This window comes from Drosophila ficusphila, unplaced genomic scaffold (assembly GCF_018152265.1).
Source record: "Drosophila ficusphila isolate 14025-0441.05 unplaced genomic scaffold, ASM1815226v1 contig_414, whole genome shotgun sequence".
In the NCBI taxonomy this organism is placed as follows: Eukaryota; Metazoa; Arthropoda; class Insecta; order Diptera; family Drosophilidae; genus Drosophila; species Drosophila ficusphila.
Window position 1 is genome coordinate 18,889,236 of NW_025064328.1, and position 17,017 is coordinate 18,906,252.

General features: G+C 48.4%; 2 protein-coding genes across 2 annotated transcripts; one reads left to right on the forward strand and one right to left on the reverse strand.

Annotated features, from left to right (window-relative positions):
* Nucleotides 1-1,874: 1,874 nt before the first annotated feature.
* Nucleotides 1,875-5,545, reverse strand: LOC108094323 (inner centromere protein A). The gene is made up of 6 exons (XM_017194867.2): nucleotides 5,297-5,545; nucleotides 5,049-5,229; nucleotides 3,912-4,986; nucleotides 3,751-3,847; nucleotides 2,711-3,374; nucleotides 1,875-2,186 (listed from the first exon to the last, which is right to left on the reverse strand). Exons 1-6 carry the CDS (start codon nucleotides 5,363-5,365, stop codon nucleotides 1,993-1,995), a joined length of 2,280 nt encoding a protein of 759 aa, XP_017050356.1. The 5' UTR covers nucleotides 5,366-5,545; the 3' UTR covers nucleotides 1,875-1,992.
* A 1,213-nt stretch (nucleotides 5,546-6,758) lies between these two features.
* LOC108094308 (bromodomain-containing protein 1) lies at nucleotides 6,759-12,551 on the forward strand. Its single transcript, XM_017194829.2, is given in 5 exon segments — nucleotides 6,759-8,160; nucleotides 8,228-8,689; nucleotides 8,692-9,485; nucleotides 9,542-9,816; nucleotides 10,220-12,551. Coding segments are annotated over 5 exon segments (4,290 nt in total). The 5' UTR covers nucleotides 6,759-7,013; the 3' UTR covers nucleotides 11,832-12,551.
* The last annotated feature ends 4,466 nt before the right edge of the window (nucleotides 12,552-17,017 follow it).

Here is a 17,017-nt window from a genome sequence, read left to right on the forward strand (position 1 = left end):
AAGCCGCAGACAAAACTAACTGCCAGTGGAGGCAAAAAAGGTAGCGCGAAAAAAAGAAAGTTTTTTGAAGTTTTCGTTGCTGCCGCCTTGGGGTTCGGTTCGGTTGTACGAGTATTTCGCTTGTCTACACTCACAACTACCGACGCGGGTCGCACAAATATCATTTATTCGGTATTCGGTATACGTTTACGTATTCGCCGTTTGCTTCACTTCGAGAAAAACACTCATTTCTTTCTGCGGCTCTCTCACACGCATGCACAGCTCTTGGCTTTGGGCCCGCTTAAGTTATTCACTTTTCATAGACTCGCACGCACACACACGCACACGAAGCCCGATCGAATGGCTTCTTCACTTGGCTGGCCCACAATCCGCGCTCACCTACCAGGTAGACCGTCAACAGGTGCGCACCGTTCGAACGCTCGACTCAAACTGACTCTGGCGAAGCCCGAAGACTCCGCGGCGGTCCGAAGAAACCAGAAACCTGGGGAGCGATCGCTGGCTTCGCCGCTCTTCGGAAGAGTATTCGGCGATGGAAGATTCGCTAGCCAGTCTTCGAGTCGCTGTTTTGAAAAAGACGGCGAGTATTTTGCAAATAACTTAACTTTTTCTTTTGTTAATAAATGAAATAAAATATTTACATTTGAAACATTTTTATTACTGACAAATGACTTTAAATTAAGTGGCTTATTTATTCTCTGTCATGTCACAAAATAAATTAAATTATTATTAGTTTACGATTTAATTATTACAAAAATTTCTGTTTATGCTTTGGGTAAGAAATAGCAAAGGCTATTCATTTAAAGGATAGCGATTCCTGTGGGGACAATAATGTATGTCCAGCACCCATTAAAAATTAGCCTTGAATACCAGCAGTGACGAAGTGTAATTAAATATCTAATATCCCAAGTGCATCTCTACTTTTTATTTACTTTTTAATTATTGACATTTTCCAGTGGCGGTTCCGGAGACGATTCTTGGGGGGGGGGGGGGGTTTAAATTTAACTTATTCTTCGATTTGGGGTTCAAACTTATTATTGCGAGAGAAATACATACATACAAATTTTAAAACAAAAATTATCCATCCCAATTTTTAGGTAAATAAAGCGTTAATATTTGAAAAGTCAACCATAGCAAACAAGTAAAATTTTCAGGTTCTGTGGTTCCAAGGGGCGGGAAATTTCCCTAATTTACCCCCCCCGTGGATCCGCCACTGCATTTTCTAGATGGTTTACTAGAGTAACCAATGTTCCACATATGTGATTATGCCATTCTTGGCAGCATATTTTGCGAAGAGGTGAATTCAGTCCCGAGTGGCTTGGGCTTGTGGTGAGTTGGTGCCAACAGCAGCGGTCTCCTCGACGGAAACAATAACAGTTGAAAGTGACGATTTGGCTAACGTATGCTCCTTAGTTCAAACGCGAATCAGGACTGTCCCAGCAAGTCCTAAGTCGATCGGGCTGATTTTCCATTGCAATCAGCGGCAATTACTATGCAAATTGCCAAGCTGATTCTGCTGGTTTTGGCTTTCAATTGAAAATGAGAATGGCTCGGAAGAAAAGTGAGCTGCGCAACGGAAAAATGATGAAAGAGAATCGAATCGGATCGAGGCAGTCGGTCTGTTCGATCGGCTGCTCATCATGCCACAAAACCATGCCCCATGACCAGTGAAATTGTGTTTGGCGGGCTGTTTTCTTTTCTTTTATTTGATTTTATTTTCTTTCCTTCCTCTGCGTTTTCACACTTTTCACGAATCGACGTTTCCATTGTTGGGCAGCTTTGCTAATGGAATCAGCAAGCAGCCACCAGCCACCAGCCACCAGCGAACCATTAATTGAGCACGCTGGCGGCTTTAATAGTTCTTAAGCACCTGGGTATTAGTGTCAGAGTCGCAGTGAATCGGGCAGCGGTACTCCGCTTTAAATTTCACAATTAACTTTATTTATTCGATCATAAACATGTGCATTTACGGGTAAAAAGAACAGGACTACTTGGCTAGTATTTCGGCAGCTCCGAGTAGCGAGGGGGCGTGGACCACAGCACGCTGGAGTTGCGCTTCAGCTGGCTGGGATCGATGTTCGGGAAGATCTGCTTCAGGTCCGGCGTGGTGGGCGCCACCGAGAAGAAGCTGTCGATGATGTCCGTGGGGCAGTGGCTCTGCATGGCGATCGCCTCTCCTCTTACATGGCCTGTGGAGAGAATGGACAATTAGTAAATGATTTCACTAAGCGTTGAGGAGTTTAATTTGCCAGAACGAATATGAATCCTATAGTGGAATAAACTATCTAGTGCCTGGATCATATTTTACAATTTTTTAATCTTATTTGATAGTATAGTTAGGTATAGTTAGTTAGTTATAGTTAGTCAATAGTATATTTGTTTCATTCAACATTAAACTGTGATGAGACTTTCGAATTTTTCAAAATAACAAATTAAAAGCGAGTTGAAAATGGAATTAACCTTATCATTAATCATGGTACATTTAAAGTATAAGTTAAGTGGAATATTAACCTTAATCGAGGGATTGCCTACCGATTAACACTTATGACCGATTAATAATTCCCAATTGTAAATCTGTTGTATGGTATAGCAATCTACAATATAACTTCAATACGAGTAAAATCTTGATAAGATAATTTAACCGATTAAACTTCTTGGAAGTACTTGGTTCAAGGAACTGAGGACTTAAGTTAAATAAAGATAGCAAACTTACTTCGACTCCAGGTGGGTGCGGGTGGGCGCTTGTGAGTGACCTTGCCCTCGTCGTCGGTGGAGTCGTCCTCGTGCAGCATCTCCCAGGTGTACTTCGTCTTCGGGGGCGGAGGAAGCATCTTCTTGGGCTTGGCTCCGGTCAACTGCTGCAGCTTCTGCTGCTCCAGCTCCTTGGCCTTGGCCTTCTTGAGCGCCTCGGCCTCCTCCTGCTGTCGCATCTTGCGCTGCAGCTCCTCCAGTTCCTGCCGCTTGCGCTCCTCAATGCGCTTTCGTTCCTCCTGCTTCTTGGCGCGCTCCGCTGCCAACTTGGCCATTCGCTCGGCCCTCTCCCGCTCCTTCGCCTCGCGCTGCTGGGCAGCCTGCTGGTGCTTCTGCTCGCGCAGCTTTTTGCGCTCCTCGGCCAGGTTGTGCAATCCCTTGCGGAAGTCGTCGCCGCTGTTCTCGCGCGAGAGCGTCTTGGTGGACGTCGACTGGGTGGACTTCAGGTTCGTCCCTGTGGCTGTCTTCATCAGAGGGACGGCCTTCGATGCGCTCGCAGGTCCCTTCTTGGGCTGCGCCGAGCTCAACGGCAGCGTGCTGCACGTCTGTGTGGGCGTGTAGAAGCGACCCACCGTCGGAGCGGGCAGCTTTCCAATCTTGGGAGTGTTGTTGGATCCTGGCGTGCCCTGGTGAAGAGAATGGTAAGTTAATCAACGGGCTGTGTAATATCAAAACGAACAAGAAAGAAAGATTGCTTCGATAGGCGGTCGGACAGACTTTCATATCGAAATTGACTTAGAAGGTGATGCTGATCAAAAATAAGTACATGAGGTGGGAGTTGTTTCCCTTACTGCGTTGCAAATTAGAACACTTTCTGCGAGGGTACAAAAGCACTAACTTCAGCTTTCTAAAGTTAATAAAGGGATCAGAAATTTTGCAAAACTATAATTTTGTTCCGATACTAAAGGGGTCTTAAAAAAATTTTGAAGATGGATATTATCAGGTGGATATCTATGTTATGTTGTACCATATCAATGCAAATTGTGAAAATAGTAGACTTACCACCTCCTTGCCTCGCTTGGGACGCATGTTAGATTGCGCATTGGCCGCATTTTCAAAAGCCTCCACGCGCAGCTTCACGGGACTCTGCAGAAGGGGGCTGCAGAATAAACCAAGATACCAGAATAAACGTTGATAGCCATAAAATTGATTTTGCTACTTACTTGAAGAGCTCGTGGGTGCGAGTTGGTAGCTTTATCGACTTGATGCTGGAAAGCAGCTTCGACGCCGGCAACTTCTCCTCCACCGACTCGTCTTCCGTAAGGAGGCTGTCCTGCTTAGTAGGCAGCGCCTTCTTGTCGGTAGAGTGCACCTCGAAGGTGGCATCGCCAGCTGGCAACTTTGGACTGTCTTCCGACGTGGGCGCTGGACCAATGACCATGGTGGCATTGGAAATGGTCACCGTTTCGTTGGCTGCAGATGGTACAGCAGGCGCAGATGAAGTAACTGGTTCCTCTGCGACGGGCGGTCCTTCCAGAGCATCCTTGTAGATCGATTGCTCCCGATTTGGTCGCGACTCAGTGCTGCACTTGCGCGTGCGTGACGCCACAGGCGAGCCCTTGTCCAGGTCGCTAAATCGCTCCACCTTGATTGGTCGATGGTTTTCCACGTCCTTCTTCTTCTTGCGTCCCTTCTTGGTGACCTCCGTGGTGTTTGTCGTGTTGCTGGCCACTGTATCGTCCGGACGGGCAGCCTCCATCGTTGCGGAGGAGGCGGTGGTCACATTTGTTGTGGTGGTCACGTCAGCAGGAGGGACCAATCCTTCGTTGGTGAGTTTCTCGCGTTTGATCTTTACGCGCAGGGTCTTCGAGGAGTTGGCATCCTCGGAAACTCTTCCCGTGGGCTTTTGCTTATCCACTGCTTCTGCTGGGACTTCTGGCTCCGTCTGCGAATCCTGCTCCGGCTGCTCCTTATTTTGGACAGGCTGCCCGCTGGTGGCGCTGTTGAACTGCGAGACCCTCTGCTCGCTCTCCACCTTGATCTTGACGGTCTCCTCATGGCTGGGCCGCCGCATCTTCCGAATGAGCGAGGGCTCCTTAAGCAGTTTCTCCGACTTCAGCTTAGCGGCGCGCTGAGGCCTGCCCGAGTTGAGCGTAGTGTCCGCTGTGACGGGCACAGGCGGAGGCGGCATCAAGGAGGCTGTTGAGTTAAGCTCATCTTCGGCGATGGCCAGCAGCTGTGAATTGCTGACCCGAACGGTTTGGAACGTGGAGGAGTTGGCCGTTGTGTCCGGAGCAACTGAAAAGGATAGAATCCAGGTCTTACCCCAGCTCGGTAGATTTCATCAGCTGCATACTCACCCTCGTGTTCGTCATGATCCTCGGCCAAGGAGGTGAGTCGTTTGGGTCGCTTTTTCGTCTGCTGCGGGGTCACCGATGAGTTCTCCTGGCTTTTGGCCACCGGAGCAGTGTCTGCCGCCTTGGCCTCCGCCTCTGAATTCGCGGTGCCGTAGAAGAGGTGTTCCAGCTCCACGAAGTGGGCCTAAAAGAAATAAAAATAAGACGCCATGTTGAGTGAGGATAACTGCGGATCCTGATCCTCGACTCACTTTGCGCAGGGCCTCCAGCTCGAGCCGCAGCCCCGAAAGCGAGCCCAGCACGCCCAAGATGTCCTCCATAACTAGCGACTGTATCTGACAAATTGCAAACTCGATCCTCCGATTACTTCGTTTTTTTTCAAATGGCGGCAATTAAGACGCGCGTCGGTAGAGCTGCAAAAACATCTGTCTCAAGCAAAAGTATCGATATTTTAAATTTGCTTGACGGTTTTCCACCGCTCTGGGTGGGTGCCTGAGATAGTCGTGTTCTTCCAGCACGGGTTGGTGCCTCGGTTGACCTAGTCCTACACCGTCCTACACTTTAACAGGGCGTTTTGTAGGGTTGTTGATATTATATCAAAATATCAATATATCGATATTTTCTTTTTAAAATGATATATTTATATCGTAATTTTTTGTTTGCCTAAATATCGGAAAATCGATATATTTTTTTGATATTTTTTGATATTTTTGTCTCGGTTACTTTGTATTCCAAAGCGACTTCAAGTGAACGAATTCAAGCGCAAAATAATATTTTCGCAAAATGCGCGCAAAAGAAGGAATATACATATGTGCTATGTGTGCGTATGGCCAGATTTCGTTGTCTATGTGTGCATATGTAACTTACGCACATACCACCGAAATTTGGCGCCAAACGCGCACACCCACGTTGTTCACAGATATATTAATTAGTTTTCATTCTTAGCTGTCCACGAACTTTGAAGGTATTATGACAATAACGGAGACTTTCAAGAATGCTGAAGTAAGGATTGTTAATAACAAAAAAACGGTGCAAAATTTTCACTTTCCGCCAACGGATTTCGAAGTCCGGACCGCACTTGTAAACAATTACCGAAACTTATTGTCTTTTTATTGTGGGCAGGAAATTTTTTTATTTAACACAAAAAATATCAAAAATATCAATATATCGATATTTTTCGGTGATATTTAGAAATATTATTATCATATTATTTGATAAAAAAAATATCATCGATACGATATTTTTAAAATTTTCGACAACCCTAGCGTTTTGTGCTGTAAGGCGCGATACTGTCTCCGCTTTACAGCACTGCACAGGCGGAAAATTTCCCGCGCAAAATAAAAAACAAAACCAAGAGTGTTGTATAATAGACATGCTTTCAAAGAGTTCTTTGTATAATTTAAAGTAACAATCAATAGCTAGTTTTACCTTTTTAAAGCATGCGTTTTTGAATATGCAAACTGAAGAATAAATATTTAGTTGAATCGGTTCCCTCTGGTCTCACCCAGTACCATCCCTAGCAAGCAGTGCTGTATAGCAATTGAAAGCATGCATTTTAAGTCATTAAAAAAAAAGGGAATAATAAACATAGCACGAAAATTATTTCAATCTTTTGCAAAGCGTTAAAGTACATTATGTGCTGTCAACAAACTATTTAAGTAAAACTAGTTTCCCGGCTCCATTAGTGTTGCAAAGCCTACACCGCCGATAGTATCGCCATGGCGAGCTGACCCAACCGACCATCGCTAGCACATTTGTTAAAAAATTTGCAACAAGCCAACGAAAATCGACCAGGAACGGTGGACAGAGAAAACCGCGCGCTCTGCGACGACCACCGTGGGATGCTCATACGTATGCGCAGCCGTGCCGCGGAGTAGACACAGTGCCCGCGACCCGCAATCCGCGAACCGCCAATCCCCGAGAAGCCAGCTGCAGCAGATCCCGCCGATCGCGCCGCAGACCGAGATCATGGGCCTCGACTTCGATGCGGTCGAGTACTGCAAGGGCGTGAAGAGCCAGCAGGCGCAGCCGCCGTTCGGCTGTCCCGTCCGCGGCTGTGACCGCAGCTACAAGACCATAATGGGCCTGCAGTACCATCTGATGAAGTACGACCACGACAACCCCCAGCCGCTGACGCCAGTGCTGACTCCCAACCGCAAGAAGGCGCGTTCCCGCTCCGGCGGCCACCACTCGACCCCGCGTCCGCCCAAGGACCATCCTGCAACCGGTGGCCTGGGCTCGGAGGCCAGAAACGGCTGCTCCTCGCTCGTCACGGGCGGCGGGGCAGCGGCCGGAGGTGGCCCCACTCGGCAGTATGCCAGCCCCGAGTCCCTGGTGGCCTACAACGAGGAGGAGGCCACGGTTACGTTCAACCTGGACGGAAAAAGTGTGCGCCTGGGCATCGATGATGCGCTTCCGCTCGTGGAGGATGAGGAGTTCGCCGCCCTGGTGGCCAGGGGCTGCATTCTCAACGCCGACGCTCCGCCTCTGGAGGAGAACGCGCCCTGGGCGCGGGTCCAGGTGCCAGTGGCCAGGGTGGCTGAGATCCCCGACTACCGAGTGCCTGACGCCCCGCCGAGGCCGCTGGCTTACTACCGCTTTATCGAGAAGTCGACGGACGAGCTGGACGGCGAGGTGGAGTACGACGTGGACGAAGAAGATTCCGCCTGGCTGGAGCACATGAACGAGGAGCGCCAGCGGCTCGGCCTGAATGCCGTGGGCATCGACACAATGGAACTGCTGATGGACCGCCTGGAGAAGGAGTCGCACTTCCAGGCGGCGGCCAACGGCACGCCCACGGGCGTCGAGGTCGACGACGACGCAGTCTGCTGCATTTGCCTAGACGGCGAGTGCCAGAACTCCAACGTGATACTTTTCTGCGACATGTGCAACCTGGCGGTGCACCAGGACTGCTACGGGGTGCCCTACATCCCGGAGGGCCAGTGGCTCTGCCGGCGATGCCTGCAGTCTCCCAGTAAGCCCGTCAACTGTGTGCTCTGTCCCAACGCAGGAGGCGCCTTCAAGCAAACGGACCACGGCCAGTGGGCGCACGTGGTCTGTGCGCTGTGGATACCGGAAGTTCGGTTTGCCAACACCGTATTTCTGGAGCCCATAGGTGCGTACTTCTATCTATTGTTAATACAGTTTATTATATACAGTTAAACCGTGAAATTCTCTTACAGATTCAATCGAAACCATTCCCCCTGCTCGCTGGCGACTCACCTGCTACGTGTGCAAGGAGAAGGGCCTTGGTGCCTGCATCCAGTGCCATCGGCACAGCTGCTACGCCGCCTTCCACGTCACCTGCGCCCAACAGGCGGGCCTCTACATGACCATGGACACGGTAAAGGACGGCCACAACGATTCGTCCATGCACGTCCAGAAGTTCGCCTACTGCCACTCCCACACGCCGGCGGACGCCAAGCTCAAGATGAACGTGCCCGACTTCGAGGACACGCGCCACAAGATGCGGGAGGCGCGCAAGGCCCTGGCCAAGAAGCGCTCCACTGCGCCCGTGGTGCTGATCCCGACGATTCCGCCGGACCGCGTTCAGGAGATCGCCACCATGGTGACCATGCAGCGCAAGAAGGAGTTCCTCGACCGCATCATCGCCTATTGGACGCTCAAGCGGCACTATCGCAACGGGTGCCGCTGCTGCGACGACTCCAGAGCCAAGGCAACAATCACGGCGTGATCCAGCGGAACGGCATCGAAGGATCGCCGGACACGGGCGAGCTGTACCGGCAGCTCAAGTACTGGCAGTGCCTGCGACAGGACTTGGAGCGGGCGCGCCTGCTGTGCGAACTGGTCCGCAAGCGCGAGAAGCTGAAGGTGGCCTTCGTTCGCATATCCGAGGAGGTGGTTATGCTGCAACTCAACCCGCTGGAGGCTGCTTTGAACAAGCTGCTGGATGCGCTGGAAGCGCGCGACAGCATGGAGATCTTCCGCGAGCCGGTGGACACCAGCGCGGTCCCCGACTACACGGACATTGTGAAGCAGCCCATGGATCTGGGGACCATGCGGACGAAGCTAAAGGAGTGCCAGTACACCTCGTTGGAGCAGCTAGAAGCTGACTTCGATCTGATGATTCAGAACTGCCTGGCGTACAACAACAAGGACACGGTGTTTTACCGCGCGGGAATTCGCATGCGCGACCAGGCAGCACCTCTCTTCGTCCAACTTCGAAAGGAGCTGCAGCGGGACGGGTTGCTGGAGCGATCGCAGCGTTCCCACGTCGACCACGTGGAGGCGGAGGTGGAGCAGGAGCTACGCCTGCTGCTGGCGGCACCGGCCAGCGAAGGCATCGTCCAGAAGCTGCTTATTCTTGCCGACAAGTCCCAGGTTCTGAAGAACCCCAGCTACCGGACCAAGAAAATCAAGCAGATTCGGCTGGAGATCACGCGGATGCGCAAAAGCCTTCAGAAGGCGAGGTTTGCGGCGGTGAGTGTTGAATTTATCGGCTTCAAATGTCAAATCTAATTTGTGACTTTCCCCAGCGCTACTCATCTCACGCCCAATCCCAAAGCGATGAGGAAGATGCTGTTGGAGCCTCGCCTTCGAAAAAACGCACGCGAAAACGGTTGAATAGCAGTGTCGTCGACATGGAGCTGGCACACGACGAGGATGATGAAGATGAGGACTCTGATGATGATTCGATGGGTGAGGGCGACGATAATGTATCGAAGGACTTGCTTAACTCCACGCAAACGCCGCCCTGCAGTCCAATCAAGAGTCTCAACAACAGTAGCTCACCCGTGGGAATCAATCGGAGGTAAGTCAAGTTACCTATACATTTTTACTAGTAATAGGAAGAGAGATTCCTCTGGCCAAAAAAAGCTTATAAAAGCCATTTACTCATATAAAATTAAACGGTCACCACTTGTCCTCATTTAAATTTTGATAGAGTTTTAATGATTTGTATTTAAGTGCTGTTTTATCAACAAAAGAGTTCAACTTTGAGGATATTATTTTGTTACAGGATATTCGTTAATTTCACACATTTCCTTTAAGCTGCATAAAGAAAGAAGTCTATATATAATTAACTAATACTGTTTTGCTCCAAATTATAAAGATTATTCTAACATAACCAAACAACTAAGACTGTGTCAGGCTTGTATTCATCAGTACCATTAGTATAAGTTAATAACACATTAATTCTCTATTAATTCCCTCAGAACGGCCATATTGCTGACGCGCAAGGCGCAAGCTGCTCTGAAGAGACCCTCGGAGCCCTTAACGACGCCTGTGAAGGAGGAACACCACAACTCGCAGTCCTCGAACACCCAGTCCACCAGTGGCAGCTCGTCCTCCGCCACGACGGCGGCCACAGCAGCGTCCAGTGGAACGGGCAACCTGAACCACGTCCTGGCCAGCGCTCCGCCCACGGTTTCCAGCTTTGCGTTGACGCAAAACAGCAACAGTGCTGGCGGAGGAGCCCTTGCATCGGGAGCCGGAGGTGGTGGGACGTCGTCAGCCGGGGTTGTCACATCCGCTGGCCTAACCTCTTCGACGCTCGCCATGAACAGCAAGCTGAACGCGAGTCTGCCCGTCAAGTCGCCAAAGAGGCCGGGTCGTTATCGCCGACTGCCGGAGGTGAGGCACAGCGCCTCGATGTCACCAAAGAAGTCGCCCAATCCGGCGGTGGCCGTCAGTCAAGCGCTGCCTATGCCCGATCCCCTGCCCTTCGAGCGAATACCGGACAGCTTCCGGGTGTACAGGGCCAACAATCAGCGCGACGTGAGCGACAGCGACGACGCGCCCTCGCAGTCGAGCAGTCCGTGCAGCAGCTGCTCCGACTTCAGCATGTCGGGCAGCTGCTCCGACTTCGACAGCGACGAGGCGAGCGAAGGCGATGCGGACGGAGACGGCGGCAGGAGGAGCAGCGAGGAGCGGGACTCGACGTCGCAGGACGGAACCACGGACGCCATGGACCTGCAGCACGCGAGCCTTAACCACGGCCAGGGAAACAACGGCAACATGGCCATCAGCAGTAGCAGCGGAGGGAGTGGCGGCAGCTCCAGCGAGGAGGACGAGGATGAGGAGCGGCCCTTGAGCGTGCGGCAGAACAAGACGCTGAAAGTGGGCACGCGCAGCACCCCAACTCCGACGACAATTGCAAGAACAGCCGCCTTGACGGCGTCACGGGGTCGCGGAAAGCGACGCAGCAATCTCAGCGAGTCCACCAGCTCAACAGCCACGCCCCCACCGCTGCTGCGAAGGGCGGGCAAGCTGCGGTCAGCGACGCCGAACGCATCTCCGCTGGTGAACAGCATCAAAGCGCGGCGGAACACCACGGCAGCTGGGAGCACCATCGCCACGAATAACAACCGCAGCAAGCACGTCGAGGACTCCGCCTCCGCGGAGAGGCACAATCACCACGGCCACGGCCAGAAGCCCACGCTGGAGCCGCTGCAGCTGGTGTGGGCCAAGTGCCGCGGGTATCCTTGGTACCCCGCACTCATTCTCGACCCCAAGACGCCGAAGGGATTTGTGTACAACGGGGTGCCGCTGCCCGCTCCGCCCACCGACGTCCTGGCGCTGCGCAAGAACTGCCTGGACGAGATCGTGTTCCTGGTGCTCTTTTTCGACGTGAAGCGCACCTGGCAGTGGCTGCCGGCCAACAAGCTGGACATCCTCGGGATCGACAAGCAGCTGGACCAGCAGAAGCTGGTGGAGTCGCGCAAGCCGGCGGAGCGGAAGGCTGTGAAGAAGGCGTACCAGGACGCGCTGCACTACCAGAGCCAGGTATCCGACTTGGAGGGCCAAGGACCCGATCCGATCATGTGAAAGCTGATGGCTCGACTGCATCTTTAGGCGCCGCTCGAAAGGCTTTAGCCATTTAGTTAGCTCCCGACAAAAAGGGATCGCTCGTATTTTTATATCTCGTTTGTTGTTACTCGATACTCGAAGATGACGATGTTGAAGAAGGCCCTCCATTAGAGTATTTCGATGGCGAATTTCCAATTTGCACTGCAAGTGTCTTTGATTTTCGTTTGTTGCCAAGTCACCAGGGATCGTTTGCCCCTAAACCATTGTGTACAGTTTTTGTAATACGCGCAGTTAGCGAATTCGTTGGAGGAGGATCCTATTTTTGTACATTATTTGGCTTTTGTGACCACGATTATGAAATGTTAAGTAGATCCCGAAATCGGTTCGAATCACAACAACATGGAATTTATAACCTCAAGTCGATTCACGCGAAATCAAATCAATGTTTAAGTTAAATAGTTTTAAGCTCTCCTACAGTTAAGCCCAAAACAACAACAATAAAAACTAAAAACCACAAAAACAAAGCAAGCGACGCCTCAAGTTAAAAAACGTGTAAAAACTAAAACCGCTGTTTAGAGGATTAAATGATAATGAACATTTACAAATAGCATTACAAATTGTATAGATGTGTGTGTGCGCTTGAGTCTCTACATAAATCGATTTATCTCTATATGCATATAGTGTACGTCTTGATTTCCATATGAACAAAAATATATTTGATTATTATGATGTATTAGAGGATGAAGATTATTATTATTATAATTACTGTGTGTAATTAATGCAAAAATTTCTTATGCCTAAGTGGAAAGCGTAGACAATTAAGTATTGAAGTAGTTGGCTCCCAATCCCCAACGGATCCCCTGACACCCATATCCCCACCCCAAGTTCAATCCGACACCACCACCTTTGCCCTTAACAAGATTGAATATTGTTTAAATCTAATGGTAAATTAAAAACAGAAAAATAAATGTTTTAAACAAAGCCTTTGCATATTTGATGTACTTTCACGGTTTGATGGAAACTGGTGCAAATCTCGGACTCAAATCCACTGGCCCACAGTTTGAGCAGCCTCGTTTCGCAATTGTCGCCAAAAGTGCGTCAGTGAGGTTCGACAGGAATTGACTTATATTTACTTTGATTATCCCCAGGTCGTTCACCGGGTTTTGAGGGGCTGCTGTTGACAGTGTCATATTCACCCCACATCAATTATCGCCCCGGCAGATGTGTTGTTTTACAGTTTCGGAGGTACAGTTTTAGCCCCGGCTCATGGCACGTGATTCACTTGCACTGGCCAATTGGCTTTCGGTTTCATCAGCACGGATTTCAAAACATTTTCAAAATTGATGGAGAGATTAACCATTTACTTCTTTCTCTTGCATTCTTCTTAACGGCCACCTGTTTCAAGACGAACGGCGGTTAAATGCTATGTGCATCAGTCGTATTCTTAACTAATTATTCTGGACCAAAAACTTTTTAATTTAAGCTAAAGCTTCAAATAAATTGTTTACGTACAAAATATTTGTATGTCCCATTTTTTTTGTGATTAACAACTTATTTAAGATTCAGTGTGGGCATTTCTTACCGTTAACTATGAAGATATAGAACGCTAAAAAAAATATTTTCTGAGTAGGCAAGAACTAGACACCTCTTTTTTCGATATCTTCTTATTCTTCTCAAATTGTACTCAAAGTTTATGTTGCGCGGTAAGTAATGTAAGTTGGAAATACTCAACTCACGGTCCAAAAACATGATTAGGCCAATTAATTTGAGAAGCATTAAACCATAAGATTGAACGAACCGATTTAAGAGGCGGTCAAAGCAAAACATAAACAAAGTGTCTTTCTCGTGAAAAATTAAGTTGTTTGCGTGACAATTGCAACGCATAACAAAAATAAATCTTGAAATATTTTCTACGCATTTTTCACGTGCTTAGACTTTAGACTTGATAAACAGCGGCAATTGTGTTTGGGCCTGAATACACAATTCCACAGCTAAGCCCGGCTTAAAGCCGTCCGACGGCAAACATATGTAGCTACTGTTCATTGCCGGCAATCGGGGAGCTATTAAACAACTCAATTTCAATTTAACTGTAGATGATAGAACGCCCAAAATCGCCAGCAGCTGGCCTTAATTATTAATGCAAATTTATTTACGCCTCTCGATTGAAGTGTAGTTGTTGTTGCTCTCGTGATTACCCGGTTTCGCGACGAGTGACCACCACTTTGGTCAGTGCAACTCGGCCAAGTGCCAGGTTGTAGGTCATTGCGTTGGCGCTCCAATTGATGTTTTCATTACGCGCATAATTACTATCTATTTTGCCCCTTCAAACGGAACTGACTGCGCGGGAAGTTCCCAAAAACTCGTTTCTTTATCTGGGGCCATGTGACGTCAAAGCCGGTGCTCCGAATCGGTCGCAAGAGTGTAAAAAAAGAATATCGAGGTTTGAAAATAAATGGCCTTGATGTTGGTTCCACAACGATCACAGCATCAAATTATGAGGAAAAACTTTCAGTAAAGTTCAAGCTCCTGCTCCAAATTAGACATTTTGATTGGGGTTCTTGTAGTTTTGTGCGGCTTGCTGCAGCTGAAAAATGTTTTTGGTTGCAAATAACACATTTTTGTGACGCCCAATCAACGCAAGTGAAAAAATATTTAAACAAATTATGTGTTGTTAATTGTGGGGAATAACTTTGCCAAAAATGTAAGCCCCTGCCCCAGTTCGTTCTCCGTAAGCTGCTCGGCAATTTTGATCGGGGATTTATTTGCTTCTATTTTACTTTACCTTTTGTAAGCCATCAAAATATTTGCTTGGCGAGAAAAATATTTTTTCTGACGTCGGTAACTGATTAAAAGAAGCATTCGAAAGGCAAAACGTAGTTCCTTCAGTTCGCAAATCGTCGATTGGACTGCTATTGAGTTTTCGCCTTTAAATTAATTTAAATTCGCAGGCAGCTAAAATGACGTCTTGGGTTATTTGCTCGCCGCTACTCGCACGTGATTTACCCAGCGTGCACCGAATAACTCGTAAAAGAGGCTCCGCAGAGCTTGATATCATTGGAGTTTGGAATTTTCGGCGGATCTGCGGTTCAAGTGCGTTTGTTGGCCATAAACTTTTGCCTCGCTTTTCGTTACCAAGCAGCTGTGTTTGGGCTCGTGGAATTTATTGACTCACTAAAGATCCGGCGACAGCTGATCCGGAAAAGCAGTCAGAATAGTGCTACACGCAGGCTGTTACACTGGAAAGTGTATCAATTTTATATTTGATGTACGGACGCTAAAACATAATTAAATTATATTTGACTGCACCAAAAGATGTTTACAAATAAAGAAAATTAAAGGAACATTAAGCAATTGATTTTATTGATACAAGTGTTAGAAGCATACAATTTTGTTCTCTGTGCACCTTCAGTGGCGTGACAAGATGGCACACCATGTTCAGACATCTTAATGAACCACCGGGACGCGCTAATCAGCGAGCAGTTAACACCTGATGAATGCAGCGTTCGCAGATTGCGTATCCGCCACCGATTCGCGTTTGGCGGAGTTTCGCATGCAAATCGCTCTTTGCGGCAGATAAGATAAGCAACAACGTGGCTAGCCAGCAAAAAGCACTTTGCGCTGCTTTAATTAGCGCGGACGTGCCTCCGTTTCCATTCATTGATATCGGAACGAGCGGACAACAAAATCATTAAAGAATCAATTGTTCCTGACGCACGCGCCCCGATCTTCACTGCCGAAAAAAGAAATGTTCGAACGGTGCTTTGGTCGTCTGGTGATCAGGGGCATTATCGTCTTAGAAGCTTCACGATCGCATCTCCATACATCTACGTCACATGGGCAACGTGACTGTGGTCAGTTCAAGAAAGAAATCTATACTAGATGTCTCCGCTTCGCATGGCAACAAGATGCCAATCAGCACATATGCCAGCACAAATGTTATGAAATCTTTTAGCTCGGGAAAGTTGAGGCCCCTTTTCGCCAAGTCTTACGTGTGACTTCGGAGGTATGTCCATTACCTCAGAGTGCGAAATTTGAAAACCTCTAAAGCTGCCAAGGTGAATTTTTTTGTGAAAATCCAGTCAATACGCTCAGCAAATGGAGCGGGCAATTGGGCCAGCATGTGATCAATGAATGACTCTCTTCTGACTGGAAATTGCCATCACGATGAAAATAATCAGCACTCGCAAGATAAGCTGCTTTTCTGATGAGATAGCTGTGACCAGACCACCAAATTTTCAGTGTTCTCTTTGAATGTGATCTCTTTTCATCGTCATTCACCTTGCAGAAAGGTTGTGCAAAATAAAATGCTAACTAACATATTAAAAGAGGCATCTTAATCTGAATTATGATTAAAATAAAAAACCTTGGAGGGGCAGGCATATCCAAGGAATTATGTTGCGAAATTCAATCTTAAACTTAGTCTCACGAAAGTTCCCCACAAAAGTGCTTAACTGGTTATACATCGAAGCAGAGATGTCTCCGAATTGTTTGAACTGGTCGAGGCTTAATGATTCAACACCAGATGTGTGTCCCCTGAAATCAGACACCCATTTATATATTAATTCCGCCAGGAGATATATTTAATCTCCCACCTCTTTCTACTTGCAATCACGCCTCTTTTCGGCTTATATGTTATATTTGTCCGCGAATTGATTTAAATAAAAAGCTGATCCCTGATTCGATACTGGAGATTCCTTCAGTCGAAAAACCACAAAAATGCTGCATATAATGCCGGCGCGGAGTGATATAATTTGCCTGATTGACATTGTTTAACCTTAATGCACATTTGCCTCCGTCCAGCGCTTGGATTGGCCATATAACGGCGCCGACTGGAATTAACTTGAATTTATTGAGTGGCGGCTGGATCGCCAAACCGGTTGAAGGAAGCAGCTGAAGAAGGGGATCTTAGCCGTATCGAGTGACTGAGTCGGGGCCTGGTTCCGTCCTGTCCCGATCCCTTCCTCGCGGTCTCCCCTCGTGAGTTGCAGGCGCGACCAGACGGCGACTGTACAAAAATGCCCACTACTAAATATAAATTAACTCCTGCTGGCCATATTTGGTAGCCTGCCAGCCGAATCAGGAAGGGGAAGGGGCGATTTGGCCTGCAAAGTGCGATCATTGAGCCGCTTGACAAATTTAAATAATTGTCCCGCGCATAGAGCGTGTCATTGATGAATCGATAGTCGATGGGCTCCAGAGTCCCT

Bases quoted from the DNA above. Each gene is read 5' to 3' on its own strand.
- LOC108094323 (XM_017194867.2), bottom strand. From the start codon at position 5,365: ATGGAGGACATCTTGGGCGTGCTGGGCTCGCTTTCGGGGCTGCGGCTC. The intron at 4,987-5,048 runs GTGAGTATGCAG...TATCCTTTTCAG, and splicing joins GGATCATGACGAACACGAGG to TTGCTCCGGACACAACGGCC. The intron at 2,187-2,710 runs GTAAGTTTGCTA...TTCTCTCCACAG, and splicing joins CGCACCCACCTGGAGTCGAA to GCCATGTAAGAGGAGAGGCG.